This window comes from Nanorana parkeri, unplaced genomic scaffold (assembly GCF_000935625.1).
Source record: "Nanorana parkeri isolate BGI_ZX_2015 unplaced genomic scaffold, ASM93562v1 scaffold249, whole genome shotgun sequence".
NCBI lineage: Eukaryota > Metazoa > Chordata > Amphibia > Anura > Dicroglossidae > Nanorana > Nanorana parkeri.
Genome location: NW_017306517.1, coordinates 1,097,703 through 1,109,739, shown reverse-complemented (window position 1 = coordinate 1,109,739; position 12,037 = coordinate 1,097,703). Strand labels below are relative to the sequence as shown.

The 12,037-nt window shown below is 39.5% G+C and overlaps 1 protein-coding gene across 2 annotated transcripts in view; it reads left to right on the top strand.

The window, feature by feature from the left end:
* RBFOX1 (RNA binding protein, fox-1 homolog 1) overlaps nt 1-12,037 on the top strand; it is a 248,948-nt gene that overhangs the window by 7,075 nt on the left and 229,836 nt on the right. For both annotated transcript variants that reach the window (XM_018556718.1, XM_018556720.1), the window contains exon 2: nt 9,814-9,867. In XM_018556718.1, the coding sequence (XP_018412220.1) occupies nt 9,814-9,867 (54 nt within the window). The remainder of the gene's footprint in view (nt 1-9,813; nt 9,868-12,037) is intronic.

Below are 12,037 nucleotides of genomic sequence, written 5' to 3'. Positions count from 1 at the left end.
ATTTCTCTTACAAAACAACAGTCACTCCCCCTGCAAACATGATTCCCACTTTCTCTCTATCTACATTTTCTTCTCTCCTCTCAGTTCTATGATGTATGTAGCATATTTCACTTATGCTGCAAAAGTATCTCACTGTAATTAAAACAATCTGTGTCACCATAACTTAGTATTGTTGATAGTTATAATTTTATGTATTATTTACTGCCATCTAAACCTTTCCTATTCATGTCCACCTTAATCCAAACATCATGTCAAACAATGTTAGTATCACTTGAATTTGTTACAGTTATGCAATCCCTCATTTGGTTATACCCTCATACATGGTGTCAAAGAATTTTTACACATCTGAACATGCACAATGTCATCCTAAGTGTTTTAGTATCATTGCGATTTAGTATTATTTGTATTCAGTTTTATTAATACCTCAATCATTAGTATCCCCTGTCATCCAAACATCATGTTAGACAAACTTAACATCACTAGACATGGTTCCCATCCAGATAGTACCTGATTTGCTTTTGCTCTCATGGAAAATTAGCATCTAGACATGTGCGATTAGTTTTGTTCCGAATCGAAATTCGGACGAATTTTCGGAAATTCCGAGATTCAGATGCATCCGAATTACAGCTAAAACGAATACAAACTAATCGAAATTCTGATGAAATTTCGGAAATTCTGAGATTCGGATTTGCATCCGAATTCCGAATTACAGCTAAATCAAATGCAAACAAATCCGAATTCCCGATTTCCCAAAATTTGTTAGCGGTAGTCCGGTTGAAATTTTGTTTATTGGACGAAATTTCGTTAGCAGCAAAGTGACATTAGAATTTTTTTTTTTTATACAGTCTTCAGAAGATGGAAAAAAAAAGTGTGAGGGTCCCTCCTAACATTCCTACTTTAGGTCTGGTAGGAATGTTAGGAGGGACCCTCCCCCAAGTTATAACAAAAAAAAAGTGTGTGGGGTTCCCCCCAAAATCCCTTCCAGACACTTTAGGTGAAATTTTGTAGGTGGAACCCCAGCCACCTTGTAGAAATTTTAAGGTGGAACCCCAGCCCCAAAAAATGGGGGGAAAAAACGTGGGGTCCCCCCTAACAGTCCTACCAGACCCTTGATCCGAGCACTGGCCCGGCAGGGCAGGAAAGGGGGGGGGGGCGATCGAGTGCCCCCCCTCTCCGCGCCTTACCAGGCCATGTGCCCTCGGCATTGGGAGGGTGTCCCTGTGCCGATGGGGACAAGGGCCTCTTCCTCACAACCCTGACCCGGTGGTTGTGGGGGTCTGCGGGCAAGGGGTCTTATTTGCATTGGGGTACTCCTTTAAATAAGGGGGCACCCAGATGCCGCCCTACCCCCTTGTGAATGAGTAAGGGGTACTTGTACCCCTACCCATTCACTAAAGGGTTAAATCAAATAGTTAGTAAAAAGTCCAGACTTTTAGATAAAATCCTTTAATTGAAAAAACAAAAACAAAGGGGTCCATTCACTAAGCTGCCGAAGGCAGATGAGTGAAAGACCGACCTGAAGTGAAGTGAGCCGAACACTGTTCGGCTATTAACTTCAGGCTGGTATGGCTGATTTCAGATGTATATCGGCTGAAATCAGCCGTACATCGGGTGGCTTTGTGTGGCTTTGGGTCGGCCGAACATGCTCAGCATGTTCGGCCAACCCGAAGTGCAGAAGGAGTCCGACTCAGCCGATCCAACATCTGGATCAGCTGAGCCGAACCTCCGACAGGCTACTCGCTGCTGTTTGGTCTATTCTCATAGATGCCGAACAGCAGTGAGTGAATAGCCGAATGCCGCCGAGCTGTTCTGCTCAGTTCTGTGGGACCGAGCAGAACAGAAAAACAGTTAAAAAAGCAGAAAAATAAAAATAGAAAACGATTGTGCGGAACTAGCAATGACAGCTAGCTCCACCCAACAGTTTTCTATTGGCCGGTGGTTCTGCTGCCGTCAAAAAAAAAGCAAGAAAAAAAAAGCATAACTCTCCCGGGCGCTCTGGGAGTCTCCCACTCCTGGCCGCCAAGGAGAGAAACACTGCCTTTTCTTTTTTTTTTCTAATTCTGACACAGAGCCGTGTCAGAATAGAAAAAAACAATTTGGCCATAGGAATGCATTGCTAGATTCCTATTGGCTATTTCAATTTGCAATAGCCAATAGCAAACTAGCATTGTACCCGCCCTCTGCTGCTGTCAATCAGTAGTGGACCTGATGGAGAACTGTTTTTTTTAATTCTTCTGAGCCGCTCGGCCAAGTTCGGGAGCTGTACGGGCTATGGTTAATAGCCCGTACAGCAGCCCTTTGGTTCTACTGAATTGAAGGGGTCCTGAGGCCGAAGCTAGCCAAAGGATCGGCCGAAGCTATGGCTAGATCCTTCGGCTGCTTCGTGAATAGACCCCAACGATCTCATCCAGCGTCAATCACAATGCACGTCCACCGCCAACCCGCCGAAATAAAAATAGTCCCGCCGCACGACGACCACCCGAACCCGACGAAAGCTTGCCGCAAAATGACATTCAGCCCGAATGTCAATAGATGGGCTTGCTCCGCCCATTTGACATTCTCAGCCGTCAAATACTACATAGCATTCGGAAACTCCTGAATGCTTTAGCGAGTTTCCGAATGCTATTCGGGTCTGTGAGCCGAGGTGTCATTATGCTTTTTACATAGTTACATAGTTAGTCATGTTGAAAAAAGACACATGTCCGTGGAGTTTAACCTATACAGATATGAGGGGGAAAAAAAGAAAAAGAAAAGCCTAAACAGAAAGCTATGCCCACAATTACCCAAAGTTGATCTAGAGGAAGGCAAAAAAACCCTATAAAGCATCGTTCAATTTGATCCAGCAGAGGAAAGAAATTCCTTCCTGATCCCATAAGGCAATCGGATATTCCCTGGATCAACAATCTCTGGTGCTTAATAAACCTCTAATAACTAAATATCCAGTAATATTCTGTGCATTTAGGAATACATCCAGATTTTTTTAAACAATTAACTGTGCTAGCTAGAACTAGCTCATGGGGGAGTCTATTCCACATTTTCACTGCTCTAACTGTGAAGAATCCTTTCCATATGCAAAGGTTAGACCTATTTTCCTCCAGACGCAAAGAGTACCCACTGGTCCTTTGGAGTGACCTTTAAGTGAATAATTTGCCACCAAGCTCACTATATGGACCACTTATATATTTATACATGGTGATCATGACCCCCCTAATCGCCTCTTCTCAAGAAAGAACGAATTCAGGTCAGATAATCTTTCCTTATAGCTGAACTCCACCATTCCACTTATGAGTTTAGTTGCCCTTCACTGCACTTTCTCCAGTTCCACAACATCCTTTTTGTGAACTTTTGCCCAAAACTGAACTGCATATTCCAGATGAGGTCTTACTAATGCTTTGTACAGTGGCAGGATTATGTCTCTATCTCCGGAGTCTATACCCCTCTTAATACAAGAAAGTATTTTGCTTGCTCTAGAAACTGTGGCTTGACATTGCATGCTATTATTGAGTCTATAATCTACCAGAAGACGCAGATGTTTCTCCATCATTGACTCCCCCAAACATACTCCCCCTAGAGCGCATGACGCATGCATGTTTTTAGTCCCCAAGTGCAGAACTCTACATTTATCAACATTAAACCTCATTTGCCAAATAGATGCCCAATCACACAGTGCATTCAGATCTGCGTGTAGGTTGGAGACATCCTGTAAGGACTGTATTCCACTACATAACTTGGTTTCATCTGCAAACACAGAAACAGTACTTTTAATCCCCAACTCTATGTCATTTATAAATAGGTTAAACACTAAGGGGCCCAGCACTGGACCTTGGGGGACACCACTAACAACCTCAGACCATTCAGAGTATGAATCATTGATCACCACTCTCTGAATACGGTCTTTAAGCCAGTTTTCTATCCAATTTTACTCTATACCTACTAAGCTTAACTTATACATTAGCCTCATGTGGGGAACTGTGTCAAACGGTTTTGCAAAGTCCAAGTATATTATATCCACAGCCATTCTCTGTCCAATTTGTTACTCACTTCCTCATAAAAAGAAAGTAGGTTTTTTTGACAACTTCTGTCTTTTGTGAATCCATGCTGACTATCACTGATGATATTATTTTCAGGCAATCTCCCTCCGGTCCCCTCTCCGCTGTCAGAATGCGGAAGTGATGTATATTACTTGTGTCACTCCAGCTTCAGATGCTGGAGAGAAGCTGATGAAGCAGAGCTCTGCTTCATTAGCTTCTTCGGAGGGTCCTAGGTGACATTATGGGTCTTGGAGACCCCTGATTTCTCCATAAAGAGGACCTGTCACATCCTCTTTGCTATCACATAGGGGGCTTCTTAGCCCCCTATGTGATAGCAATAAAGTTAAGTGAAAAAAAAATAGTAAAAAAAATGAAGGTGCCCCAAAAATTTAAAAAAGTTACACATGAAAAAGAACAAAAAACAGCATGTTTTAAAAAGTCCCCACCCATACAAACACGCGTGCAAACATGCGTCGGCTGTGCATAAGTGCGAAAACGACTATTGCGCCCATTAAGCCGCACATGTTACATATCATCGCGAACGTCGCAGTGAGAACAATAATTAAAGGGCCATCAATCACTGATAACACTAAACTGATGAGCGGTAAAAGCTTTTAAAGCGTCGCCTAAGGTAAATTGTGGTAGTTTTTTTGCGATTTCGCGCAATTTTAAAGCTTGACATGTTTGGTGGCTATTTACCCGACATGACCCCATCTTTTATGTTTAATAAAAATTGGGTAATAATAATTGTATTATAACATAATGTAAACATTTTCAGTAATTTTTCCTTAATATAGTAAAAAAATAAAAACCCCAGTGGTGATTAAATACCACCAAAAGAAAGCTCTATCTGTACCAAAAAATGGTATAAAATTAATTTCAGTACAGCGTTGCATGATGGAATAAATGTCAGTCAAAGTACCGCAGCGCTAAATACTGTAAAGTGGCACATCTGTACAATGTATAGAACCTGCAGCAGCAAAAATTACATTTAGAAAGACAAAAATGACATTTAAAAAAAAAAAAGTGTGCGATTCCCCCTCCCAAACAATACCAGACCATCTAGGTCTGGTAGGAAAGTTAGGAGGGACCCCATTTAAAAAAAACGAAAACAAAAACATGGGGTTCTCGCCAAAAAGTTATACCAGGCCCTTAAGGTCTGGTAGGAATTTTAAGGAGGAACCCACCCCCAAAAATGAGGAAAAAATGTGTGGTCCCCCTAAAATTCCATACCAGAGCCTTAATCTGAGCAGAGGCCCGGCAGAGCAGGAAAGGGGGAGACAAGTGAGCCCCCCCGCCATACCAGGCTATATGCCCTCAGCGCTGGGATTGTGCTTTTCCAGGTTCGCCCCTGGAGAAGCACCTTGTGCCTGTGCCGATGGGGACAAGAGCCTCTTCCTCACAACCCTGACCCGGTGGTTGTGGGGATCTGCGGGCAAGGGGTCTTATTTGCATCGGGGTACTCCTTTAAATAAGGGGGCACCCAAATGCGCCCCCCATGTGAATGAGTAAGGGGTATGTGTACCCCTACCCATTCACTAAAGGGTTAAAAAATAGATTAAATAAAAACACCAGACTTTCATCAAAAATCATTTACTTGGAAAAAAAACATTGTTTTAACACTTATAATAAATATAAATAAAAAATAAAACAAAAAGAAATAAATAGAAACAATAATTTTAAAAACACTGATGCCCACCGACCCATCTGCTTGCGATGAACTCCCATCGCAGAATGGCATTCTGACAGATGGCGACAAAATATGAGCAATTGGTTGGATCTAGCGGATACAGCTAGCTGGCTCCACCCAACTTTACAGTTGTACGGCATCTGACAGGTGAGCCATGATTAGACAAAGTCATTATGACTTTGCCTAATCATGGCTCTTGCAGAGTACTGTGCCCTGATTGGGCAAAGTCTTGCACGTGACCTGTGGTCTTGTGCAAGGCTTTAGCCAATCAAGGCTCACAAGGCACTGTGTGGTGCGCAGTGCCTTGTGGGACGCTTGGCGGGCGAATGGCCCGCCGAACGCCCTGACAGTCTGTGTGTTCGCCAAACACACAAACTGCCGATGTTCGAGTCAAACTCTTGTTCGACTCGAACATCAAGCCCATCCCTACTTAGTATCAGGTATTCCCATTATACAAAGTCTGAAGAGCATACTTGGCTTCTAATAAGAATGCCAAGCAATAGCTGCTAATTGTTTGACTGTAGTTGTCAAATTGAAACCTTATACAGGACTGTATGCGTTGTAGAGGAAAATAGAGTATGTCTGTCCAGTGACTCATTCAGTTATTTGTGTAGTCTGAAAAGTAGATCAAATTACAACCTATTCATAGCAAAGGTGGTGATTTTCCCATACAACCTACATTACCAACATTGCAAGTGATACATGTGAAATATGTGTAAGTAAATATTTATTTTTTCATTTTTAATATTTTTGTTGAAATTAGATCTAACACAGAAACTTAAAAAATATATTCACTACCTATATCAAGAAAAGCAGTGAATGGTGTGTAAATGTCACACTGTTCTAGGTTTAAACCCCCTTCTACTGGGTTATAGCCCTATGAAATGGTGTAATATTTAAAGCCAGTAAAATGTGAGTGATATTTACATTCTGTTTACTTGTACAGTGCTCCAGTAAGGCACCGATGCATTCCTAGCATCCTAAAAGACATTAGGCACACATGGGCACATGAGCTATATAGTGAAGAGTTGCAGTATAGCAATATTTTGGATTGGTTTAATTTTAGGTAAAGCCAGATGCAGGGCAGAGCAACAGGTTCACATAAGGGCTACATTCACACTAGGTGAAAGTAGATGTGTGTTTCTGCATTTAAAATTGTTTTCTAAATGCATATATATGTCTCTAATGATTTCCAATAGATCTATTCACACCTTGCATTTAGATGCCTTTATCTGCATGTGGTTTAGCTGCATTTAGAAAAAAAATAGAAGTAAGGAATTGGTTTAAACTTCTAAATGCACCAAAATGCATCTAAACACATGTAAATGCATGTAAACGCAAGACACATTTATTTGCTGAATATTTATTGGCTACTTCAATGGATTGTCTCAAAGGACAGATGGATCCAAATGCATATGCATGCAAACGCATGTAACCACATGTAAACGTGCATCATTTTAGGCATCTAGAAGCATAAACAGAGCATCTAGCCTGGCAGATTGTGCAGACAGATGTCTGCAAAAAAATGTGGCAAGTGTGAATGAAGCACAATCCCCTCAAATGTATATACTCATAATCTCTTTTCTACACCACCACCTTAATGTGAGAAAGCAAATGTACTTACTCAGTACTGCCTAGTATGGGAGAGCTTATGATTCACCTCCCCCTTCTGACATACTCTTTGATGTGGAGAAACAATGTGTAATTATAGTGACTGCCATATTGAGAGACTGCCTTTTTTAAAGTTATTGCCAAACAAAGAGACTTTCCTGTCTGAAATGTTGCCATGAGGGAAAACTGTCGGGGTAGAGAAATTGCAGTATAGAGATATTACTATGTAAGAGAATATAACCCTGATTGAAGACCTGTGATTCTTAGTGACTGCTTTATTAGAGAGCCTGTATCTTGGCATGCTATGTGGAAAATTATTCCTGGAAAAAGACTAACACATGGATCTCTCTTATATCATCAATAGACAAAATTATACAGATACAATTCTCTTACCAATATATTATAATCCAGCTGCTGTTCTTGGACTAGACTTTAGACCTTCTCCTCACTGTTTTAATGGGTTTGATGAATGAGCAGATTTTTTTCCACTCATTTTTCCCAGTGTTCTCAATTTATGGTCTGATATCACTGCCTTTCTTGCAATGGCCCTTGGACTTATCCTAGATAATCTTTCAGTTGACTCCATATTAAATGTCTCCTTAGAAATATTTTCAAAAAAAAGCCTTTTGGTATGGAAATAATATATGTCTCCCCTCCATCATTGAGTGCATGGAAGAAATTTGTTTACCAGGTATTTCCCCTGTATAAAATTACTTATGACCAAAGAGGATGATCACAACCCTCAGACCCTGATTTGCTGTAACTATTATGCTCATACTGCTGTTTGTACGCTTGGACTGATTTTCACCAATCTGTGCCCTTGAACTGTTTAGCGTATCCTCTTATACATTTTTTGTCTAGATAGACCTTAATAAAAATAGGCAGCATAGGTTTAGTATTTAGTTGTAATGATTTATTCAAAACAAATGCAGTTTGAAGTGGGAGTAAGGCCCCTTTCACATGAGTGGCACAATCAGGTCCGCCTGTCAGTTTTTCAGCCAGACCCGATCAGATGCTCTATGTAAGTCTATGGGCAGCCATGTGTAAAGGGACACGTGTCTGTTTACACCTGGTTAGCCCCGGCTCCAGGTAGGTCCGGAAAAACAAACGGATCAGAGATCAATTTTGATGGACCGGATTGTGCCTGACCAAGGGTAATCTGAATTAAATGAACAACTGGCCATGGTCTACCGATTCACCATATACACACATGGGGTCCAGCAATTTCAGTTTTGTAAAACTGTATGGACACGGATGCCACAGTAGTGACATCCGGTCCCTACTGCTGTGATCAGCAGAGGATCCATTGATGGATCCGTTTCTAAACAGCCCGTGTGACAGGGGCCTAAAGTGAAAAAAGGAGTTACATCACAAGTAGCCACCCAATGGCCAGAGAGGACTTCCAAAAACCCATAACTGCCATCAATGGAGAAGGCTGTGTAGAGAACTGAAGATCATGACAGCGCTGGAGAAGGGCACACTTGTAAGGTAAGTATGCCCTAATGTACAAATATGGGAAAAAACAATAAACTACAAAGCAGTTTATTTCTGCTTTTAAGGTTGGCTTCCAGGGAGCACATTCTTACACAGTTATATTTCATTTTCTGTTTAGTTAATTATTAAGAAAATAAATATAATAAATTAAAATACAAATCTACTCCATTTTGAGAGTTTTTATTTAAAATACTATGAGGGGAATTTATTAAAACTGGAGCAGACCGAATTGGAATAGTTGCCCATGGCAACCAGTCAGCTTCTATCTTTCATTTTTAAAGCTAACTGAGCAAACTGAAGAGAAAAGCTAATTAGTTACTGTGGGCAACTGCTCCAGATCCTGTCTGCACCAGTTTTGATAAATTCCCCTCTATATTTAAGAGCACATCCAAGCTAGTGCTGGTTGGAAATCTTTTGTGTAAGATGTGTAAGCTGAACTGTCTAGAAAGGTGATAAATCATTAACTTTATTAGTATATAGATCATGTAATCAAATTCAGAAAAAAGTAAATTTCCTCTGCTATTTTACAGCATATCTTGAGCTCATGTATAAAAGGCCATGTATGAGATATATAAAATGGGGGGAACCTATTTTCCCCCCAAGAAGTTTATTTTCATTTAGAAAGCTACCCCCATTGTGCTGTGAATATATCACTCTTGTATACTTGCACTGTCTTCGTAACAGTAACCTTAAAAACAAGCAATTGTGAACATATATATATATCAAAAAACAAAAAAAAGCTTGTGAGTTCCATAGTACATCCCCTCAAGATTCCACACAGCCTGGTCTTATGATAAATGGCAGAATGTCCTTGTCAGTATTATGAAAATCATGTATTTGAACTAAAAAGTGCTAGCATCAATTGAGGAGCACATCCATCTATCAAGTTTTGAATATTAATCGTACAGTCTGCCAAATATGAAATACTGTGTTTTTAGCATTTTAAAAGGATATTTCCATAACAATTTTGTTTTCTTTCTCCCACAGCAATTTGGTAAAATCTTAGATGTTGAAATAATTTTTAACGAGCGAGGATCAAAGGTGAGTCATAATTTATGTTCTGTCATTTAAGTGTATTTAAGTATATAAAGTTATAAAGTTTTTAGTTAATGGCTGTTAGAAAGCAATGCTAATAAGGCTTTTACTCACAATAAAATCAGAGGATACATTGATTTTTGAATGAACATATTAGTGAATTATTAAATGAATGAATGCATGATACCACCTGACAGAAAATTATTTTATTTAATATTGTGAGAATGAATATTCTTTTCTGTTGCAGACTCTCTACCTTGATTTTTCTTAGGCTAGGCTGTAGTAATGTTCTTGATTTCCTCATTTGTTTGCCGTGTCTTCTTTCTGTTTACTGGCATTGTTGGAACAACAGCAACTCTGGTATGCAGGATGGTATATGCAAGATATCAGAGCAAAATCCAGAAAAAGGGAAAATGCACAAGCTTCATATAATTCTGGTGAAACCTTTGCTAAGATCCAGTGGATACTTTTTCTAATATTGGGTGGTATGACTCTTCTCATATTTACCCTAAATCTTTATTTGAAGACTTTTAAATCAATTGTAATATTCATTATTAGTTACTTTTTTGAATTAAAACAGCTAGATGGCTTGATGTTAGCATCTATTTCCTATTCCCTGCACTTGACACTGTTTCTATTGAGCATTTATTTAATAAGCAAACTGCTCATGTAATATTACCACATTTCCCTCCTACATTTACAGTGTAGCAAGAATCTATTTTATATGAATATTTAAAATAAGTGCTTAAAAAATATGCAGTATATCACAAATATTTCAAGAGATGCAAGGTTAACTACTGTATGCTGGAAATAGAAATATTGTTTTCCTTTTTGAGATAATTAAGGGGTTTGCACCCCTCCCTATTCACACGTGATAATTAGATTCCTCATCACAGAAAATAAGTTCATGTTTTTTTTTAATGAAAAGGCACATTTGCTAAAAAAGGTATTTTCCTGTTATTGAAGTGCTAGTTAGTAATATATTCTAATATGTTCTCAAGCAATTACCCCGTGTATTGCTCCAATTTACTCTTGTACAGGGCTTATCTGTTAAGGGAAAAAATCCCTTCACTTCAAGCTTTTGAATGCGTAATGTGATTTGTATACATTTTCTTACTAGTACATTTTATGGTCTGGCTATTCTGAGCAAATTATTTTTTTTCTTACACATACTGAAATTGTTGATGATAATGTCATGTCTACAGATGACTCTAGGAAAAGGGGACATTTTCAGATAGGGTTTGCTGTTTGTAAAAAATAATAGGAAAAATAGAGGAAGAAATGCAGAGATAAACAGAAAGACATAAATAAATATGGGCTTTGCAGGAGAAAGTGGAGCAAATCAGATGTGAGGTGGCCAACATTTCAAATATGCCAATAAGACTAGCTGTAATATGGAAGGCCCTGCACTACTAACTGCAACCCCATCTACCATGGGGCAGCAGTGTTAATAAACTGGGGTGTTATCATTCTGGGGTGTAATCTTGTTCATACACAGAACAATTTTTAACTAAAAAAAATTGTTTCCTCCAGGACTATCTACCAATGCTGGTGATTTTTGCAAGATAAGATTATTTCATAAAAATTATTCAAGCCTAAATTGCGGTCCAATTTTGGTCACCAATCCACATAAAGGATGTGCTTGAGCTGGAGAGAGTCCAGAGAAGGGCAACTAAACTAATTAAGGGGATGGAGGACCAAAGCTATGAGACAAGGCTACTAAATGTAAACTTGTTCACGCTAGAAGTGAGGATATTAAGGGGGGGGCATGATTTTGATGTACAAAATGTTTAGTGGTGATGGCAACATCAGCAATAAACTATTTACAGTAAACTCCATAACAAAGACTAGAGGCCACCACCTAAAACTGGTGGGGAAAAGATTTAACCACAAAGGGCGTAGGGGCTTTTGTTCAGTTAGAGCGGTTAAAGTCTGGAACTCACTGCCACAAGCAGTGGTATCAGCTGAGAGTATTGATTCATTCAAAAAGCATTTAGATACCTTCCTCAGAGACCGAAAAATACAGGGGTGCAGGTACTCTTAAAAACAAGATCACTCAGGGACACACAAAGGTTGTACTGTGTCTTTATTCAACCTCAAATACTATGTAACTATGTAATATGTGGATGGTTGAGACAAGTTTTACAATGGTGGGAATCTCCTTTAAATATATATA